Source organism: Notechis scutatus, chromosome 11 (genome assembly GCF_049901735.1).
Source record: "Notechis scutatus isolate UNSWTSFEM ecotype Mainland chromosome 11, rNotScu1.2, whole genome shotgun sequence".
NCBI lineage: Eukaryota > Metazoa > Chordata > Lepidosauria > Squamata > Elapidae > Notechis > Notechis scutatus.
Window position 1 is genome coordinate 16876613 of NC_142019.1, and position 22726 is coordinate 16899338.

A 22726-nucleotide genomic window follows, 5' to 3' on the forward strand; every position below is an offset into this window, starting at 1 on the left:
TGCTCTCAGAGTCTGATTGTTGGCTTGCAGACCTTTCATGACCTGACTAGGTAACATCATCAGTGTGAGAAAGGGTAGTGTTTGCTTCTTGTTTATATACAGTAGCTTTCCCCATCAGTGTTGGTGGGAATGTGATTTTTCTCTTTGGTAGTTCCTAGATTTGGCTATTGTTTTCTGCTTAATTATTTGTCTGGTGTGAATCCCTGCTTATCTGGGAGTTAATTGCTGGGAAAGATGTATTCTGATCTTTTTGTTTGCAAAATCAAGTATCAGTCTTTAATGTCACCTTTATTACAAGAATCCCTCTTGGTCTTCTATGGTGTCAGTACTTCAAGGTAGGCCAGGGGACAAAACAGCCTTCTAAAAGTCTATTGGAAGTCTACTTTTGTCATCCCCTAAACCAGTGGTGGCTAACCTTTTTGGGCTCCTGTTCCCAAAATTGCCCAGAAGACAATGCGCGCGGGTCCTCCCACGCCCCCTGCGCATACGCGCACGATCCCTCTGCCGCCCCCTTACCTGCACTGTGCATGTACATGCCTCCCAGCTGATCTTCGGCTGTTTGAGGCCTTTTTTGGCCTCTCAGAGGCTCAAGGGAAGCCTCTGCAGCCTTTGGAGGCCGAAAAATGGGCCCATTTCATCACTTCCTGTATTTCCGGAAATACCAGAAGTGACAAAACAGGCCTGTTTTTCGGCCTCCAAAGGCTGCAGAGGCTTCCCTCGAGCCTCTGGGAGGCCGAAAACCAGCTGGGAGGCATGCGCATGCGCAGTGCAGGTAAGTTTGGCTGCAGCTCGCATGCCCGCACAAATGGCTCTGCATGGCACCTGTGGCACGTGTGCCATAGGTTCGCCATCACGGCCCTAAACTATTGCTCTTTAACTTGCTCCCTCGGCCTATGTAATATGGAGAGAAATATCTCACTGTAGATCTAAGATGGGGTTTCTGTAACTCCCCTTGTACTCTCCTTTTCAAGGTCCATCCACCTCTATATACGGGCTGCAAAACGATTTCCAAAAACACTTAAAAGTTGGTGGCAATACCCCAGTGTTTTGACTGGAACAGGTTAAAAACTAATGGAAGGACTCTGGAGGACTTCTCGTCCAACTCCTTGCTCAGATAAGAAACGCTGTACCATTTCAGACAAATGGTTGTCCTATGAACATGAAGCCTATATCAAGAACTCAATATTTTACACACACACACACACACACCAAACTTGGAAATTCCTACCCTATCCATTTCTTGGAGGTGTCACCAAGTCTTACTTGTACATTTTCAGCCTGTTGTGTCTACAACAATACTAAACGGTTCCTTTTTCCAAGCAGTAGTGAAGTCCTACCTCCGATTTTCACAGTGAATTCCTCTGCCACCATGCAGTTCCTGGCAGCCAGGTCTCTGTGGACAAACTTGTTGGCGTTGAGATAAGCCATGCCATCTGCAATCTCCCCAGCCATCTGAATCATTTTCTTTAAAGGTGGAGGATTCTGAATGGGGTTGTTCTAAGGAAGAAATGGAGATCGCCACCAGGTCAATAAAGTTCTTTCCTTATTCCAACCTCAAGACTTGGGTCATTTTCAAGGTCACGGCTGGCCACTCGTTTCATTGGCCGCCCGACAGAACTAATTGTCCTCTCTTGAAACGTGTGCCAAAAGATCCATGTTCACTCTCACATCCAAGAAGAGCTCCATATTCTCCCACATCTAAGAAGAGCTCCTTATTCTCTCACATCCAAGAAGAGCTTGAGCTCCTTGTTCTCTCACATCCAAGAAGAGCTCCTTGTTCTCTCACATCCAAGAAGAGCTCCATGTTCTCTCACATCCAAGAAGAGCTCCATGTTCTCTCACATCCAAGAAGAGCTCCTTGTTCTCTCACATCCAAGAAGAGCTTGAGCTCCTTGTTCTCTCACATCCAAGAAGAGCTCCATGTTCTCTCACATCCAAGAAGAGCTCCATGTTCTCTCACATCCAAGAAGAGCTCCATATTCTCTCACATCCAAGAAGAGCTCCATGTTCTCTCACATCCAAGAAGAGCTCCATGTTCTCTCACATCCAAGAAGAGCTCCATATTCTCCCACATCCAACCAAAGAGAAGAAGGACAACAAAAGTACAACAGGAGAGAAAGGAAAGAAACAGAAAAGATCACACGTCATCCACTCTTTCTCCACTCAGCCCCTAAGCTTGTTTCTACAATCATGTTTTTAGAAGCCAAGATATTTATCTCAGCTCAAGGAACGCTGCTTGGTTTACAGTCACACTTTCATCTTCACAAACACACCAGATGCTTCCACTATCTCCCCATGAATTATTTACAACAGAAGCTATCCACAAAGGGCCGGGAAGAAGGGAAGAACTCAATGAAATCTGCCAGCCCTAATTTCACTTTTATTTGGTTCTTGAGGACTCTCTCGAGAGCCAAATAAAAAGGACTCTCTCCCCCTTTTCTCCTGCCTAACTTGGAACTTGTGACAACACACACAAGAGTGGTGATCTTTTGCTGCCAGCGTGAATATTAAATGTCAACCGCATGACTAAATATTAGTGTTTGTTGCAAAAACTCATTCATAATTCAAGGCAAGAGTGAAAGAGAACGGTGACTGCCCTACGGAAAGTCATGAGCAATTAGCAGGGCTGTTTTACACTAAACAACCATCCTGGCTTATTCAGAGTGAAGAGTAAGGGCGAAACATTTCAGATGGAGACCCAACAGCCAGCAGCAGGGACAAAAGAAGGCGTGTGCAGCTATTTACAAATAGGTTGGCAAAACGGCTAGAAGATTGCCGTTTTATTATTTATCAAAATAAGAATGAAAAAGTAGCTGTAAAAAAAGGGAATGCTTCTGGTTGTTCAAATATTGGGCATCACTGTATAACAAGTAGCTCTTTTCCTTCTTCATCCTTGCCTACCTGCTCACAAAAACTGAACATACCTATTGCAGAATATCTTAACTCTTTCCTATCTCGACATAACCAGTTAAGGAAAAAGTGGCGGCTTCCTTAAACCAAGTTTATGGAAGCCATGGGCTAAGCAGAATAGGACGGATTCTGTAGCGACACAGAAGCCACCTGCCTAAGAATTCAAAACCACAGAGTTACAGAGTTGGGAGGGACCTTGAAGGTATTCTAGTCCAGGGGTCGGCATCCTTTTGGACCTCAGGAACCACCAAATGCATAATTTTAAATCCTGCGGACGAGAGATCCTAGGAAAATCCCAAAAAAAGTCTGCAAGAAAATTCCTCACCCCATTTTCCTACCGATTGATCATTCTTTATTTGGGATCACAGGATACCGTCTTCAGCTCCGTTCTCAGGGGGAGAGAAAGAGAGAGGAGAGACTTTTGGCTTCATGCAAGGAAAGCAGCAGAAGCAGCAGAAGTCTTTCCTTCTCTCCCCCAAACTCCGCCAGAAATGAGTCTTTGTGAGACTTGTCGTGCCAGCGCAGCCTCTTGGAGCAGGAGGCCTTGCAGGGCCCCAAAGAGTCATTTCTGGTGGAGTTTGGGGGAGAGAAAGAAAGACTTTTGCTGCTTTCCTTGCATGCAGCCAAAAGCAGAAGAAAGAAGTGGAAAGAAGCAGCCTGGTGGCCAGGCGAGGTATGTGGGGTGAGTGGGGCAAGTTTCCCCCCTCTGCTCTTTCCCCCCTCCCCTCACTTCCTCATGTTATTTGCAATGCAAGTGACGCAAGCTTTGTGTTCCCGCAGGCCATGTGGGTGGTGCAGCCTTGTGTTCCTGCGCAGCCTGGATTAATTGCTTTGGGGGTGCTTTGCGGTGACATCTCTCTGCGGACCACCAAAATTTTCTCGCAGACCACCAGTGGTCCCCAGCCCACTGGTTGGCAACCACTGCTCTAGTCCAATTCGAAGGGGTGTCTTTGTCGTACACCCCGTTGTACTTGGGAAGCTACCTTCTTTTCACAAAGCACATTTCACAATTCCCCACCACCACAAGCATACTTCTGTGTCTGGGCGGAGAGACCGCAGGTAGCTCTTCAGATCTCCTCGGGTCATGAGTTCCATGATGACCAGAGTGGGTTGACCTTGAGAGACGACACCAAGGAGCCGAACCTGTCAGAAGAAACAAGCAAATTAGATGCTTTGTTGGAGGAGGACAGGCAGAGCCTGGTGGTGGAGTCAAGAGAGGAATCAGCCTAGAGTCATTACATTCCCACAAGTGTTCTAAGTCCAATCCTTTTTTAATTCTGTTCACTCTTATCTAGTGCCAATTTAGTCCTGACCTTTGATGGACTAGATTTTTATGTATAGGCATGAGCAATAAATCAGTTTAAATGATACTTAACGTATGATCCTAATTCTGCACACCTGACATGCTTATGGGCATAGGAATTTGTGGGGGGAGTCAAGCTTTGGGATGAATGGTCATGCTGAGTGGGAGAAATCATGTTGGAAAGGTGGTTTTAAAGGGAGCATCCATACTATCTATCTATCTATCTATCTATCTATCTATCTATCTATCTATCTAATTGAATTTCTTTTGTTACATCTTAAAGCATCATGGTATCAACAGCGTTCTTGGCATCTATACAGGTTTTTGATATAAATATCGTAATACATTATATTACATTTGACTAATATTGAATAATAGCTTTAACTATGATTACTATTCTTATATCTTTATATAATTCACAAAATTTTGTTTTACTTTCTTAAGGGTTATTTCGGATAGACTTTTTGTCTCACTTCTTAGTTCTGTTTGTTAGCCATTTATACCAATTATTCCAAATTAAGAAGAATTCAGAGTCATCTTTTTCTTTCAATTTCATTGTTAACATGTTCATCACAGCACTTTCCGTTACTTTATGTATTATTAGTTCTTCATCAGGAGTAGTTGGGGTTTTCCATACCTGTGCAAAGGCTATTCTGGCGGCTGTTGTAATGTGTAGTAATAGGTATTTTACTTCTTTCGGTAATCTATCTTTGATAATTCCTAAGAGGAAGGTTTCCGGTCTGAGCTCAATCTGATACCCAGTGATCTCTTGTAACCAATTTTTGATCTGGGGGAGCATCCATACTCTTATTTGAACCAGAAATAGTGTGTAACGTTGTGTTGAATTTATATTTTACCGACAAAGAAATAAAAGGAGACTAGTATAGATCTATTTCAAGCTATTTAGCTCCCATCAGCTAGCCATCCCCTTCTGGGATTCAAACCTGGGCTACTTGCTTACTAGGTAGATGTATTAATCTCTAAGCCACAGGCTTTCTTCACGTTGTCAGCTATACCAGGGGAGAGATTAATCAGGGCAACCTGGTCTACCCAGTTATGGGACAGAACATTACTGCTTCCACTTTTGCCTCTCGGCCCCAATCCAGGAACCTTCACAAGCAGTCGCTTTCATGACAAACTATTTTTGTGTTGAATGTATGTTTTACAAGAAATAAATAACGGGAGACTAGTGTAGATCCCCTGGTATAGCCAACAAAATGAGGAGAGACCGTGGCTTAGAGGTTAATAGGTTGAGGACTGGTCGTTTTAAGTACCACAAGCTCAGCGCTGTTATGACTTCAAGCAGTCCCTGAAAAGGACTACCGCTAATGTACATATTAAGTTTGGGATGGGGGAAAGAAGTCAGAAATCGCCACAGCTTTGCAGAGCTCAGTCACTTACTACGTGGTGGCAGTTGAACTCCTTCATCACCGAAGCTTCGTTGAGAAACTCGATCCGCTCTCTCATGCTTGCTGATTCGTTGACTGTCTTGATGGCCACTCTGGTTTCAGGCTCGTCTTTCACCACGCCTTTGGCTACTCCCTCGTAGACCATGCCGAAGGAGCCTTGCCCGAGTTCCCGGCACATTGTAATCTTTTCTCTGGGCACTTCCCATTCATCTGGCACGTATACTGCAAAAATAAATTAAAAAAAAAAAAAAATCACAAAAGTAGTTTGTGAAAATTACCGTGGTGTGTGAGCAGGAGTGTGATTCAAAAGCACATTTCAAAACAGCATTTCCAAAAACACTGCTTTTCCAGCTCTAAAACTTACTTTCTGCTGCAGTCCCGGTGAGTAAATAAATTGAGGAATGGCAATACGTTGTGCCGCGCCAAACAGCTGAGCTGAAAACCCCAGAAATAAAGGACAGAATAGGGCAGGAGTGGATGGGCAGGGCCAAATCGTCACCCTAACTACTGGTTCTCCCAAACCGGTAGAGTCCCACCCCAGTGTGTGAGGAGGGGACAGAAAGGGAGCTCATCCAATTTTCAGAGATCCCACCAAGCGGGGGGAAACAAGCCACGCTTTGGAACAGGATAGTCAAACTCAGTGTCATTGAGGGCCGCGTAATAGTTGTATTTGAACTCGCCGGGGGGCGTGGCATGCCCAGGGGGCGTGGCCAGATTGATGTCACTCATGTCGGGGGCGGCCCTCTGAAGCTCCATTTTCACTGGCAGATGCACCATGGGCTGGCTCCTTTGCTGTTTCCAGGGTGACCCCACAGGCCAGATCGAAGCACCTTGCGGGCCGGATCCAGCCTTGAGTTTGACACCCCTGTTTTAGAAGATAGTCTCAACTTGCAGAAGAATCTGGATAGATTTGGGACACCGGGCCATATCCCCCCAAAATGAGGTTCAGTGATAGGATCATAAGGTCTTACGCTTAGGTGGGAACCAAAAGCACAGGTGTAAAAGTTACCTGACTCAACGGTAGTAACTGTGAAAGGAATTTGTGTGTTGTCCTAGTGGACAACTACTTAAGTATGAGCCAGCAGTGTGTGGCAGCTGCCAAAAAAAGCCAAGGCAATCCTAGTGTTTCATCAACAGAGGGATAGCATCAAGATCATGTAAAGCTATAGTATCATTTTATACTTTACTGGTATGATCGCACTCCGGTTTTGATTGCCACAGTACAAGACTAGAACTGTGATGGCGAATCTATGGCACACATTCCGGCATTGGCACACAGAGTCATCACTCTGGGCACGCCAGCTGTCGCCGGTTGCTCTTCTGGGTTCTAACTACCTGGTCTTCGCGCGCCCAGGAGTGCCAGAAACCAGAAGTGCAGCTCCCCGGCATGCATGTGTGTGGCAGCCAGCTGGTCTTCATGCATGCATGCACACGCCCGGAGAAGCTGAGCTTCCAGTTTCCGGCACATGGACACGCCCCTGTTTTGGCACTTGGTGCTGAAAAGGTTAACCTAGGAGATCTCTTCCAACTCTGTTATTGTATTCTGGTATGAAAGCCACAGTACAAGCTGACAGCAACAAGGAAGTTTCCTTTTCCTGGAATAACATAACTATAAAAGGCCAGTGTTTACATTCTTCAAATTTACAATCTCTTCCAATGTTTACATTCAAACATAAATGCTTTGAAACCATTGTGTGGCTCCATCCTGTTGTAATCCTGCCCCTAAGTTGTAAGGTTAAGAATGGACGAACTCCAAGAATATAAAGTGACGGTGTTGACATGTTACACTGAACTGTCTTTCTTTAATCACAGCTTAGCAAAAGGACCCGCAACATCTTTTATTCACACAACATGCTAAGCCTACACCTAATCTAAACCTATCACATATAACTTTATGGCTAAAGTTTCCAATTGCAATCAGTGAATCTAGGAAAAAATAGGATAACAATTTACACCTCCAGATGATCCAGAGGAAAACATTTGAGATGAAGGCCAAAATTTTCAGGATCTGATCTAGCAGACAATTTAACATTTGGCCTCCCAGCACCACATCAAAACATCTTAAGAAAGGAGAAGAATACTCCAATTAGTCTCTAGACTTATATTTCTTGAACATGAAATAATGCAACATATTTAAAAATCCATTGGGAACAAACGAACGCCCAGGTAGATAAAAATATCTCCGATTACATTCATCAGCAGTTTCAGCCATTTGTTTTCTCCTGAACCCTGAGACATTTTTTTTAAAATAAGCCACAACAGCCAACCTTTTGACTACAAGAATAAAAACAAAATCAAGATTTTAACAGCAGTGTTTATTTTTTCCCTCCTGCTTCTTTTAGATGTTAAAGATGAAGTGACCCTTTCAAGATTCAATCTAAACTAGTAAGCTGAAAATCCCCAGCCTGCCTGACAGAATCTACAAAAAGCCAAGTTTGTAATGCATGACAGAGAAAGGAGAGAGAGAGTTTATTCTGTTCAATTCTTCTTCTTCTTCTTCTTCTTCTTCTTCTTCTTCTTCTTCTTCTTCTTCTTCTTCTTCTTCTTCTTCTTCTTCTTCTTCTTCTTCTTCTTCTTCTTCTTCTTCTTCTTCTTCTTCTTCTTCTTCTTCTTCTTCATCAAAAACAGGATACCTTTTTATGCATCCTTTTTTATCCACCACTCTCAGTGTTTCTCAATTCTTGGCAACTTTAAGATGTGTGGATTTCCACTCCCTGAATTAGCTAACCAGCATGCTGGTTAAAGAATTCTGGGAGCCGAAGTCCATATGTTTTAAAATTACTAAGGTAGCTTTAAGCCCTGACAATTGAAGGACAGCTATTTCATTTGTTAGCCGAAAGCAATGAGCTTTGAAGCAGCCACTTGGATCCTTCTAAGGGGGCCAGGAGAAGAAGATGAAGAAGAAATGGAAGAGGAAGAGGAGGAGGAGGAAAAGGAGGAGAAGAAGAATGGAGGAGGAGGAGGAGAGTGGAAGAGGAGGAAGTGGAGAAGAAGAAAAGAGGAGGAGGAGGAGGGGGAAGGAAGAGGAGGAGGACTGTGAGGTTCTTATTGCTCTCTGGGCTTGGTAGTTTTCTTGCAATGTTTCATGACCCAACTAGGTAACCTCATCAGTGCTAGAAAGGAGTGCAGAGTGCAGAAAAGAAGAGGAGGAGGAGGAGATTATTTCATCTTGGGCAACTGCCTGTCCGTTCAACAAGAGGAGCGAATGCTTCCCTTCCCTTCTGCCAAAGTCCAGTCACCCACTTCCAAGACTTTTGCTTCTGATGAGCCTCAAAAGCCAACTTACCATCTGAAGCGCTGAAATATTCAGGATTCACAGAAGCATAAAGCACTCCGTTTCCAAGCCTGTCGCTGTTCCTGTTAAAATAAAAGCAGTTACTTCTTCACGTTGATACTCACCTCTCCAAAAAAAAAAAAGGACCAAATCTTCACACTATTTTGGGCCTCTCGCCTGGCGCCCTGTTCTGGGACTTGCTGTTAAAAACGCCCACTCCTCACACAACCCACTAACTACTTTTAGCACGTTATACGGAGGTGCGAGGAATCTGATGTGTTACTTCCTACCTCTTATGCAATGGTAGATCCCTTAAATTTGCATTTCCAGGGGATATTTATTTCCTAAAATTGGTATCTGGAGTTGCATAAACGTAGCTTTTCACACAGGCCTCTGTGAGAAAAAACTGAGGCCCCTTTTCTTCCTCTCCCTCAAAAGTTTGAATCTGGGTTGTATGTACTTTTGGACGGCCTGTTATAACTTCAAACAGTTGCTAAGCAATCAGCCATAAGTTGAAGTCTACCTATTCCCCATTGGCCTATAGGGTGAGACTTAGACTTATATACTGCTTCACAGTGCTTTACAGCCTTCTCTAAGTAGTTCATAGGGTCAGCCTGTTGCCCCAACAATCTGGGTCCTCATTTTACCCATCTTGGAAGGATGGAAGGCTGAGTCAACTTTGAGCTGGTCAGCATCGAACTCCTGGCAGTGGGCAGTTAGCTTGCTACCACTGTGCCACCCCACCTCCTTCCTTCCTTCCTTCCTTCCTTCCTTCCTTCCTTCCTTCCTTCCCTCCCTCCCTCCCTCCCTCCCTCCCTCCTTCTTTCCTTTCTTCCCTCCCAATATCACTTAGACTTATATACCGCTTCACAGTGCTTTACAGCCCTCTCTAAGGAGTTTATAGAGTCTGCATCTTGCCCTCAACAATTTGGGTCCTCATTTTACCAACCTCAGAAGGACGGAAGGCTGAGCCAACCTGGTGAGATTCAAACTGCCAAATTGCAGGCAGCCGGCAGTCAGCAGAAGTAGCCTGCAGTACTGCACTCTAACCACTGCGCCACCATCGCGCATATCCCACTCCAGAAGCTTTGAAAGAAATCTTCATCTCATAATTTAGAAAAAAACCAACAACGGCAATGTTTGATGAAAACTCTCGGGAGAAAGTGACAACTTTTTGGAAAATTGTATTCCATCTCAGTGATAGAAGCATGAATGACACAACATCAGAATGGGACAACTTGCCACAGCCAATTCACCCCGAGATAAACGACAGGATAACTCACTGCGGGACAATTCAACAATTCAATTTAAGTATTTAAAATAACTTTAAAAATGTTTTCATTTTTGTCATTCACATTTCATTCCGTCTTTCCTTCTGCATCCTTGCTTGAATGATTCTATTCCACCACTCCAGAAATTGTGGGCGCTCCATCACTGGAAGTTTTTAAGAAGAGACGGGAAAGTCACTTGTCTGAGATTGCATAAGTTCTCCTGCTTGAGCAAGGGGCTGGACTAGAAGACCTCCAAGGTCCCTTCCAGCTCATTCATTCTTAGAATTCTAATTCCTTCGATAGTAGTGTTCCTCTTGTCCCACAGCGAGTTGGCTGTGGCCAGTTGGCTGAAGCAAGATGGCAGCAGCGTCTTGACTGCGCCAAATTGTCCTATCCCTGATTCAAGATACCCTGAGACCTGCCTTTGTTCATTTTAATTATGCAAAGTAACCAAAAGAAAGACAGGTTGGAAAGAAGCATGCAGGTTACTTAAAATGAGGGGGAAGGAAGGCGAGGAAGAAGCTGCCTGTACTTTAGGAATAGTTAACATTGCCTGTAATGTTTGTCAGAATTATTTATTCCATTCCCTGGGATTTGCTTAGGGAGACAGTTGAGAGAGAGATTATGTAACCGTAAAGTGTTTCATAAGAATCCCTTCCCTCTGCGATCGCAGGCACCGAATTGAGGTCAGGTTAAAAGACGCTCCGGTTTTTTTTGACGGTAATAAACCTTGTATTGAATTCCACCCACTCCTCTGCCAGTCTCACCTCTTCTTGTTGCAGACGTAAAGCATGATGAGTAGCCCACCAATGATCAGCAGGACTGCAATGGGGAGGACGATGATCAGATGCAAGAAATTTCCGTAGTCTGCTGCTGCAACGAAGGAAACCCGGAGTTTAAAAGCATGCACAAGCACAACATTGTTTGTATGCTTCGAGGTGTTTTCACGAAACTTCTCTTTGTTAGACTAGACCTATCAGTGGTGGGATTCAATTTTTTTTTACTACCGATTCTGTGGGAGTGGCTTGGTGGGTGTGGCAGGGGAAGGATACTGCAAAATCCCCCTTCCCTCCCCACCCCATTAACCTGATTTCCAGCTCCGTTCTCCTCTGCAGGGCAACCAAAGAAGACCCAGCCAATCAGCTGGGACTCAATGGGAGGCGGGGAAGAGATGGGATTGGCAGGGCGAGTCAGAAGTGGGATTTGCTGGTTCTCCAAACTACTCAAAATTTCCGCTACCGGTTCTTTAGAACCGGTCAGAACCGGCTGAATACCACCTCTGGGACATATATACCCAGTTCATCATAACATCATTTTTCCTCCTAAATCTGTTTTTCTCCTCCAGGGTGACCAAAAATACTTACGTTTAGGTTGGACGTAGAACGAGATTGGCTCCGTCCAGGATCCGTTTCCAGCTAGCGAAGTGGCCTGCACTCTAACCGTGTAGTTCCCCGGGTTCAAATGAGTGAGCTTTGCTCCAGCAAGTTTCTTATATTCCTGCCTGGAAATGCATTCCCGTTTCTCCTGCAAAGTTGAGAAAGTAGAGAAGAGAATGCATTATTATTATTATTATTAATTATTATTATTATTATTATTATTATTATTATTATTATTATTATTATTATTATTATTATTATTATTATTATTATTATTATTATTATTATTATTATTATTATTATTATTATTATTATTATTATTATTATTATTATTATTATTATTATTATTATTATTATTATTATTATTATTATTATTATTATTATTATTATTATTATTATTATTATTATTATTATTTTCCTCAATCTTATGCAAGGCAAGACAATAATGAAGGACTTTAGAGTTTCTCTGGAATCTTCTCCAACTACTTTTTTCCTTTCTTCTTCCTGCGTTTCAATTTCAAATTTATTTATCGCAGCTCCGAGGCCCCATGCAAATGAATAAATCAAAGAAGCATTGCATAAGAGTAAAAACACTAAGCATAAAGCCATAGATAGTCCTCAACTTATGACCATTCTGGAGCCCAAATGTTTATGTTGCTAAGTGAGATGTTTATTAAGTGAGTTTTGCCCCATTTTAAGACTTTTCTCACCACATTTGTTCTTAAATTAGTATAACACAGTCGGTAAGTGAATCTTGTTTTCCCACTGACTTTACTTGTCAGAAGATCGCAAAAGGGGCTCAGAAGACGACCCTGGAACTCTCGAACTGTCATAAATATGAGTCAACTGTCAAGTGTCCAAATGTAAATCACGTGACCCTGGGGATGCTGCAACAGTCATAAGCGTGAAAAACAGTCATAAGTCACTTTTTTTCCAGTGCCATTATAGCTTCCCAACGGTCACTAAATGGACTGTTGTAAGTCGAGGACTACCTGTACAGCAGAGTCTTCTCCTCTGTTGTTATCCCTCCCAATTGCACACAATCTGAGCAGTCCTGTGCAACATTTTGCAAAGCAATATGTGTCGGCTCACTCGCACTATAAAAAAACGCGCTGAAAGGTACACCCCCTTCAGGAGGCTGCCTGGTTTGATTTAAACAGATGTCCAAAGAACAAAAGAGAACATTGTACAAATGCTCTTCTTAAGATTTAGTTTTGACAGTGGAAAAAAAAGAAAATCCTGTTTTTCTGCTTGCTTTGTTTTCCCAAAATGGCAGAGTTCCAGCAAGTGACTCCACAAAATGGCCTTACCAAAATCAAAAAAAACCTATTCACTTCCTAACGCAGGTCTCTCTCTGCAAGGGCAGAATTACAATGCCCATCATCCCTGGCCTGGTCGCGGAGTGCCTGAAGTTTGGTCACTTGACTGTGCAGGGAGACCCCCACAGTTGGAACTTTGAATCGGGGTATCTCGTATAGATTTTAATTATCAAAACAAGTCACAATAAAATGGGAATACACGGGAAGCTGCAGTTACAACTGTACACACAAATACCGGCATAAAACAATAACATTTGTTGGGTTGACATTTCGTTACCCAACTTGGTAATATCGTCAGTGCTAGTAAGGAAGGGGGATTGCTTTCAATTTATATTCTAGTGGCTTGGGGGAAAGGGATGGTTGTAGAGGTTGAAGACGAACATAGATTAACACCAAGCTTAATATCAGACCAACAATCAAGAAGTCATCATCAAGGAAATGCCAAACAAACCTGTCAGCTTTGAGATTCAGCTGCCAAAAATGAAAAGGGGGGTGGAGGAGTTGGAAAGTTCAAGGTTATTCCATATGTCGCATTAAGAAATTCCAGCTGCAGTTAATTGGTTCTCGTGATTAATGAAGTGTCCAAGTAGAAGGAGAGAAGGTGGATTTTGTATAATGCTGGAAAATGGCTTTCACTTTTGGAAATTGCCATAGAAGTACCAGAGCTGTTCCTAATAAATCAGTTAGAGATTATATTGTCTCGGAGTGACTGATTACCATGGATAATTTCTGGATGCCTAACAAAGCCAACAGCAAACAGCCAAACCAAAGAAACTCCAAGACCATTCCCAGCCAACACTGAGAGGGCAGATGACTAGAATATAAACTTAGAGCAAACCCTGCTCCATACTAGCACTGATTATATTACCTAGTTGGGTCATGAAAGGTCTGCAAGAAAACAACCAAGCTTAGAAATCACCAAGGATCCCTTAGTTCAAACCCTGAGCAACAAATATTCTCCTTTAACAGTTGTTGGGTTCCAAAATAGCATTAAAAAAAAAAAGACTGAATAAATCATAGTGGCCTGGACTGGTATATAGTGTGATCAGTGGTGGGATTCACATTTTTTTAATACCGATTCTGTGGGCGTGGCTTGGTGGGCGTGGCAGGGGAAGGATACTGCAAAATCCCCTTTCCCTCCTCACCCCACTGACCTGCTTTCCAGCTCAGTTCTCCTGTGCAGGGCAACCAAAGAAGACCCAGTCGATCAGCTGGGACTCAATGGGAGGCAGAGAAGAGTTGTGGGTGGGGCCAGTCAGAGGTGGGATTGGCTGGTTGTCTGAACTACTCAAAATTTCTGCTACCAGTTCTCCAGAACTGGTCAGAACCGGCTGAATACCATCTCTGAGTGTGATGTCTTAAGACCTCAAACAGTAAACAAAGCCCCTCAAAACCCCTCAATCATTTAGGCCTTGGCCCAGTATTTCACAAACTTTGGCAACTTCCAGGTATATAGACTTCAACTCCCAAAATTCTCACTGACAGCCATGGTGGCTGTGCAATTCTGAGATTTGAAGCCCTGGAGTTTTATAAACATTGAGAAACTTTGCCTTAATCATAATGGGGACTCAGAGCACTAAGAGCCACGCAATTAAATGAAATAACATCTTACTTTTAAAAGCCTAGCATAGCACAATAATTAGCAGGAAGAGTTTGTTAACTGCACTTTATTCTGAAAACAATCACAACCGCCGATAACCAGCCTTTTAGCTCAATCTTTCCAGCGTCTTTTCTTGAAACGTGAGCTACCCTGCTCTGTTGAGTTCTCCACCTTTGTTGCAAGATTCATCTCTGGGTTAAGATCTTATCCTGATATCTGATATTCCGTTGCTTGGGGCTAATATTCTCTGTAAAGGTTTCGTGCCTCGGTGTTATATAAGCATCCAGGAAGTCTGAACCTGTGGACTTTTTAATTCCTGGTTTGGAAATATAACCAAATGTAGGCAATCCTTGACTTACAAACACAATCAGAAGCAGAATTTCCGTTGTTAAGCAACGCAGCTGTTAAAGGAGCATGATTTTATGACCTCTTTTGCCATGGTCGCTAAGTGATTTGCTCAGTTAAGTGAGCCACATGGTTGCTAAGCGAATCTGGCTTCCCTCATTGACTTTTGCTTGTTGGAAGCTGGCTGTCATGCCCCTGTCGGAATCTGATTCAGAGGGGGGGGAGGCCGTGGGAATGTGGCTCCGTTGGCTATGGAAGAAACTGGGGAAGGGCACAGTCGGGCTGGGCAGAGCAGGGGAGAGGTAGAGCAAGGGAGAGGGAATTCGGAAGAAGACCCAGGCCCACCCCCTCTTCATCCTAGGGCACGCAGGGAGGAACGGAGAAGGGAGCAACGTGAGCTGCATGGGTTTACGGGGGAGGAAAGGGCCCTGATTCCCTTCATTAGCTGCAGCTGGGAATACAGTGTTTGAAAAGGGAGTTTGCTTACCGCAACTTGTTGGAAGCAAACTATGCATTATCTTGTTTTGTCGAAGTTTATCTGGGTTCCTGGCGTCTTCCCAACTGTGTGTGTTTTGTTGGCCTTTGAAATGCAATTCCTTCTCCTGCCCTGTCCAGTTAATTACTGCAGCGTGGTTAGTTTGGATTTTTAGTTATAGTTTTTAAGTACTTTGTTTTCGGACTGAATTTCCTCCACTTAAAGACTGTTCTTGGGAGAGTTTTTTCTCCAGTCGAAGGTAACTGGACATTGGGGGCAAAGTTGGAGGTATTAAAGGAACTTTTCTTACTTATGTGACTGTGTTGCCTTTGTGCCGTGCCCTTTTGGGTTATCACACCAGCTTGGAAGGTCATGAATGGCAATCACATGGCCTCAACCGTCATAGGTACATGCCAGTTACCAAGCTTATTAATTCTGATCACATGACCAAGGGGTTGTTGCAATTTTCAGTGTGAATACCCTTTTCCCAGTGATGATAAAACTTTGAACAGTTGCTGAATGAATGATTGTAAGTTGGGGACAACCTGTAATACCAACCAAGTCATCAGTTTTCTTACCTCTCCATTTTGTCCGTATTTGATTTCATACATCAAAACCAACCCGTTGGGGTTAACCGGCTCGGGCCACTTCAGGGTTATGGTGTTTTCCTCCTTCCCTTCCCATGTTACACTTCCTGGAATGTTATCAGCCCCTTCTGTGGAAAGTGAGCAGAAGAGACGATTCATTCATATTTGTATCCCACCTTCCCCGTCCCTATTTTCCCCACAACAACCACCCTATAAGGTGGGTTGGATGGAGAGAAAGGGACTGGCCCAAAGTCACCCAGCTGACTTTCATGGCTAAAGCAGGATTTGAACTCCTGCTTTCCAGCTTGGTGCCTTAACCACTAGACCAAAGTGTCTCTTTGATTGAACTCTAAACCAGAGCTGAGATCTAAGGTGGCATACCTTTGAACCAATTTGAGCCAGAAGTTATATATTTAGCAAAAAAGGAAGGTTTTTTTTTAAAAACAGGAACTTTTAGGCTGCTTATAGCAATAAAAAGGAAGAAATGGAAAACACGTAAACTGAAGTAAAATAAGAAAATAAAATAATGAAAACCAGAACAAGAATACATAAACATGATAACCGTTATCATTATCATATAGTCCAGGGGTCTTCAAACTTGAAAGCTTTAAGACTTGTGGACTTCAACTCCCAGAATTCCTCCTCCAGTCATGTTAGCTCAGGAATTCTGGGAGTTGAAGTCCACAAGTCTTAAACTTGCCAAGTTTGAAGACCCTTGATTTATTCTATCTACCTACCTACCTACCTACCTATCCTATTCTATTCCTATCTATTCTCTCTTTCTATCTATTCTACCTCTCTTTATCTATCTATTCTATCTATTCTCTCTCTCTCTCTCTCTCCCTCCCTCCCTCTATCTATTCTATCTATCTCTCTTTCTATCTATTCTACCTCTCTTTCTCTATCTATTCCAGGGGCCTTCAAACTTGACAGCTTTAAGACTTGTGGACTTCAACTCCCAGAATTCCTCCTCCAGTCATGTTAGCTCAGGAATTCTGGGAGTTGAAGTCCACAAGTTTTAAACTTACCAAGTTTGAAGACCCTTGCCATATACCATTACATCAAGGAGTTTTAAGGAATTCTTAGCTCTTCAGCTGTGTACTGAAGGCCTTACTCTCCTAATCCTGCCTATACAATCTACAATCAGAGAGTTGCATGCTACCAACCCTTTCAAAATTTACTGACAAAAGTGAAATGTTTAAAGCGACGGAAGAGGAAAACGATCAAATTCCTGCAGAAGGATCTTACCAATAGTATTAAATTTTATGATATACCATATTGAATTTATCCTGGTCCCACCCAAAACAGGATGTCAATCAACAGAAAGCCTGACTCAAATGATATTGCAGCCCTCTTCCTTCATTGACTCTACTTCTAGGATCAAACTAGTGGCGGGATTCAAACTTTTTTACTGCCGGTTCTGTGGGCGTGGCATGGCTTGGTGGGCGTGGCAGGGGAAGGTTACTTCAAAATGCCCCTTCCCTCCCCACCCCACTAACCTGCTTTCCAGCTCTGTTCTCCTGTGCAGGGCAACCAAAGACCCAGCCAATCAGCTGGGACTCAATGGGAGGCAGAGAAGAGATGGGGTTGGCGGAACCAGTCAGAGGTTGGATTGGCTGGTTCTCCGAACTACTCAAAATTTCCACTACCAGTTCTCCAGAACTGGTCAGAACTGGCTGAATACCACCTCTGGATCAAACTACGAGGGGAGTTTACGTGCTGGATTGGACCACGATGCTTTCTTAAGCTACATGTATGCTAAAAATAAAAAGTAAGAGGTTGGTGGTACCTGCAGGCATCGTCCGGGCGAAGACGAAGTTTGAAGCGCTGCAGCCCAGGTGTGCCGCTTCGTGATTGCAACTGTGGATGTCGATCCGATAAAGGGTGAAAGGCAGGAGCTGCGAAATGAGGGTCCTTTCCTTGCCATCCACCTTCGCTTCGTAGAAGGGAAACTCCATCTCGCCCTCCTCCATATCGGTCCCGTTGCTCAAGTGTTCTGGAGCGATGCCAGTCTTGTTGTTCTTACCAGCAAACGTTGCGTTTGCGACACGGAACAAATCCCTCCTCTTACGATCAGGTCTGGACCAAAAAAACAACAACCCCAAGAACCACCACCAGGTTTTAATCTCTCGGACACTCAAACCTGAACTCCAAGGCCACAATATTTCCAGAGAAAATAGCACCCGAAGTTATTAAAAGGATTTTAAAAAGCAAATGTATCCCCCTTCCCTGAGTTAAAATCACCCTAAATCAGAGTTAGGTCACACTTTAAAATTATCACATGGCCCATGAATGCAGGGAGAGAATTCGGGGGTGGGGTGGGAATTTGCTTTATTTTAAGCTGCATTCAGCCAAAGTTATGAGTTTAGGTACAGTTGGTGTGCGGTTTTTGCCTCAAAATGATTTGGGGGTGATGTTCCAGGACCCACCAAAAATAAAGAGCTAAACCGGCTCCGCGGATTCAGGTTGACTCCAGAGTCAAGTGAAAAGGTGATGGGAGTTTTGCAAAGCCCAGGTAAGACATTTTAACTAGAAAGAAAAGCCAAAATGAGATGGGGCAACGATATAGACGTAACTATGGAAAATAACAAGATTAAGTGGCAGGAAAAAATATTCAGCAGCAGCCTCTCTATGGAAGAAGCAGATCTGCTGTCTTCTAAATCAAGCGGCAGTCCGGTGAATTATTAAACACTTAAGTAAAGTTCACACCACAGGTTTCTCTTCCTTTCACAACAGCCTTACGAGAGGCATGATAAGTTTTAATACTTGGTGGTTTATTCCATTTTGCCCTAACCTAAGCCAGCCCTTGGGAGCTCCACCCATATGTATTTCATTCATTTGAATTGTTTTTAAATCCTGCCTTTATTATTTTATAGGTAACTCGAGGTAGCAGACATTCATAAAGCTCCTTCCTCCTCCTATTTTCCTCAAAACAGCAACCCTGTGAGGTGGGTTGAGCTGAGAGAGATGACATAAAGTCATCCAGCTGGTTTTCATGCCTAAGGAGGAACTAGAACTCACAGTCTCTTGGTGATTGGCCCAAACTCACCTAGCCAGCTTTCACGCCTAAGACAGGACAAGAACTCAGAGCCTCCTGCCAATTGGCCCAGTCACCCAGTTGACTTTCATGACTAAGGTGGGATTAGAATTCACCATCTCCCAGTTTCTAAGCCAGTACCTTAATCACTAAACCAGGGATCGATCGCCAACCTTTTGGACCTCAGGGACCACCAAACGCATAATTTTAAATCCTGCAGACCGGAGACCCTGGGAAAATCCCCAAAAAAGTCTGCAGGAAAATTCCGCACCCCCATTTTCCTACCGATCGATCGTTCTTTATTTGGGATCACAGGATACGGTCTCCAGCTCCATACTCAGGGAGAGAGAGAGAGAGAGAGAGAGAGGAAGAGAGACTTTTGGCTTCATGCAAGGAAAGCAGCAGAAGCAGCAGAAGTCTTTTTTTTCTCTCCCCCCAAACTCCGCCAAAAATGAGTCTTTATGAGACTTGTTGTGCAAGTGCAGCCTCTTGGAGCAGGAGGCCTTGCGGAGTCCTAAAGACTAATTTCTGGCGGAGTCTGGGGAAGAGAAAGAAAGAAAGACTTTGGCTGCTTTCCTTGCATGCAGCCAAAAGCAGAAGAAGAAAGAAGCGGAAAGAAGCAGCCTGGTGGCCAGGCCAGGCGCATGGGGCAAGTGGGGCAAGTTCTCTCTCTCCACCCTTCCCCCCTCCCCTCACGACCTCATGTTGTTCGCAATGCAAGGGATGCAAGCCTTGTGTTCCCGCACAGCCTGGATTAATTGCTTGGGGGGGGGGGGGTGTCATTTCTCTGCGGACCACCAACATTTTCTTGCGGACCACTAGTGGTCCCTGGCCCACTGGTTGGCAACCGCTGCACTAAACCAATCTGGCTCTAACATGGTTTTTAGAGCCCCCAAACAAAAAGCAACTGAACCAAGATGGGGGAATGAAGCCCAGGTAGTCAAACCCTGCCACTTAGATGTTTCCCTACAAGCTGCAACCTATCAAAAGCTAATAATACGCCAGCTCTTTCCTCTGGATTGGGGAAGCTTCTGGGAGCTACTAACCCTTTGTTCCACCCAGTGCCACACACCCAGGCACGAAGGGATCATTCAAAGAGAGTCACATGGCTAACACACATTGCTCCCAAATTAAGCCTTTTCCTGAAATATAGCATCTATTCTGGAGCAGGCTACATTACTCCCTTCCAAATTGTTTTTAACGGTGATTGGTGGACCTGCCCTGGAGTCCTTTGACGTTCTTGGTTCCTCCGGAATAAGGCAGAATAAGGAAAGAAACCCAGGGGGACGGTCGAGGGACATGGAAAAGGGGAGCAGAAAGAGGAGGAGACGGCCTCGGAAGAAAGAAACGGAATTTCACATGAACCAGCCATGACCCCAAGCGTGTCGGTCAGCGGTGCTAATCCGGCTCTGAGTAGAAAAGAGATTTAAGGGATGCTCTCTCGCTCAGGAGCCTAGACTCCGATATCAACAGTTTTATTGGGAAAGTTGCTTTTCCGAATCTCCCTAAAGCCAGCCGATTCTCTCCTGAGTCATTCTGGCACCTGTCGAAGCATAGAGAAGAATCCAAGGGTGGGAGGGAACCAAAAGGTGGTTCAATTCTTAGGGATGAAGAGAGGTTTTTTTCTTTCAAAGGTTGCTCAGCTCAGCAATAGTCCAAATGGGCCCAGAATGTGCTGGGTGCAGGAGAAGACCTCCTCTGACAGATGAAATCAAAGTACAGAATTGCCGCTTGAATATGGATACCTACCTATCATACCAGTATGTGTATTCCCTCTTCCTTCCCAAGCAGGGACAGACCAAAACAAAAATCCATATGACCTGGTTTGGTACCTATTCATTAAAATGAATTCCCTACAGGATGCCCTGTTTGTAAAGTTAAGGAAGCTCCACGTATGCTAACAATGTTCTCTCTCCCTCTGTCACACACACCCAACAGAGAGACAGACACACTCAAATAAAACACTCAATGGATATTTAGAAAAAGAAACAGGAAAGAGGACGGCGATGGATTAAGGAATAGATACAGTCGGTAGGGATCAGAAAGGAACAAAACTGGGGGAAGTGAGACAAAAAGCAGGGAGGCAGGGAGGGAAGGAAGGAAAAGGAGGAAGGTAGAAGGGAGGAGAGAAAGAGAAAGGGAGGGAGGAAGGAAAGAAAGAAAGAGAAGGAGAGAGGGATGGAGGAAGATAGGGAGGGAGGTAGGGAGGGAGGTAGGGAGGGAGGAAGGGAGGGAGGAAGGAAGGAAGGAAGGAGGGAGGGAGGAAGGAAGGAAGGAAGGAAGGAAGGAAGGAAGGAAGGAAGGAAGGAAGGAAGGAAGGAAGGAAGGAAGGAAGGAAGGAAGGAAAGAAAGAGAAGGAGAGAGGGATGGAGGAAGGTAGGTAGTAGGTAGTGAGGGAGGAAGGGAGGGAGGGAGGGAGGAAGGGAGGAGGGAGGGAAGGAGGGAGGAGGGAGGGAGGGAAGGAAGGAAGGAAGGAAGGAAGGAAGGAAGGAAGGAAGGAGTGAGGAGGAGGAGGGAGGGAGGGAGGGAGGAAGGAAGGAAGGAGTGAAGGAGGAAGGAAGGGAGGGAGGAAGGGAGGGAGGGAGGGAGGGAGGGAAGGAAGGAAGGAAGGAAGGAAGGAAGGAAGGAAGGAAGGAAGGAAGGAAGGAAAAAAAGTGGAGGGAGGAAGGAAGCTGTGCTGACATGTCACAGAAAGCGTTAAATTTCAGCCCCTCTTAGCAACACCTGATGCTCTTGGCCAAATCCTTCTAGCCACTTTTATTCTCATCAGGGAGTATAAGAATTTCAACCAGTAAAACAAAAGGACTTTATTCGAAGAAATAAATGCCATCCCGCTGGATCCCATTCGCTTGCGGAAGTCGTGCTGGCAAGGATGCCCCTCCCCTCCTCACTCACCTGGGCAGAAAAATGGCGTTATGGAGGAAATTCTCAAAGACCTTCCGGTACTCTGCTTCTTCCTTCTCAGCCTTCTTCTCTGCTTCAGTCTTTGGGCATTTGCAGCAAGGCCCTTTCTCACCGCCAGACCCTTCCGGCTTGGTGGGCTCCGTGGCTTCTTCCGTATCTATGGTCCCATCAGCGTATCTCCGAATCGGGACTTTGTCTTATAAGGCGAAAGAGGAGGAGGAAGAGGAGGAGAAGAAAAGGTAAAATCAAAAGGGGTTGGTGGACTAATAATCCAGCAGCAATCCTAAATTGTATTAACAGAGGGATACAATCAAGATCAAGGGAGATACTAATACCACTCTATAAAGCCTTAGTAAGACCACACCTAGAGTCCTGCATCCAGTTTTGGTCACCACACTATAAAAAAGATGTTGAGACTCTAGAAAAAGTACAGAGAAGAGCAACCAGGATGATTAGGGGACTGGAGACTAAAGCATACAAAGAATGGTTGCAGGAACTGGGCATGGCTAGTCTAGTGAAGAGAAGGACCAGGGAGACATGATAGCGGTCTTCCAATATTTGAGGGGTTGCCACAGAAAGGAGAAAGGGGTCAAGCTATTTTACAAAGCACCCAAAGGCCACACAGGGAACAATGGATGGAAAGTGACCAAGGAGAGATTCAACCTGGAAATAAGGAGGAATTTTCTGACAGTGAGAACAATCAACTGAAGTTGCCTTCAGAAGTTGTGGGAGCTTCATCACTTGAGACTTTCAAAATGAGATTGGACTGCCATCTGTCAGAAATGGTGTAGGGCCTCCCGCTTGGGCGGAGGGTTGGACTAGATGACCTACAAGGTCCCTTCCAACTCTGATTATCTGTTAGCTGTGACGTTCCCGCTGAAGACATTCTGAGACCAGCTGTTCCTTTCCATCAGTA

General features: G+C 44.4%; 1 protein-coding gene across 3 annotated transcripts in view; it reads right to left on the bottom strand.

Moving 5' to 3' along the window:
• Positions 1-22726, bottom strand: part of IGF1R (insulin like growth factor 1 receptor) — a 220565-nt gene that overhangs the window by 24063 nt on the left and 173776 nt on the right. For 2 of the 3 annotated variants that reach the window (XM_087972931.1, XM_087972929.1), the window contains exons 10-18: positions 21802-22006; positions 17659-17948; positions 15861-15997; positions 11532-11691; positions 10935-11040; positions 8909-8979; positions 5615-5844; positions 3943-4053; positions 1338-1497 (exon numbers count right to left, since the gene is read on the bottom strand). In XM_087972931.1, coding sequence (XP_087829057.1) covers positions 1338-1497; positions 3943-4053; positions 5615-5844; positions 8909-8979; positions 10935-11040; positions 11532-11691; positions 15861-15997; positions 17659-17948; positions 21802-22006 — 1470 coding nt within the window. The remainder of the gene's footprint in view (positions 1-1337; positions 1498-3942; positions 4054-5614; positions 5845-8908; positions 8980-10934; positions 11041-11531; positions 11692-15860; positions 15998-17658; positions 17949-21801; positions 22007-22726) is intronic. The other variant, XM_087972930.1, reaches the window with a different exon arrangement.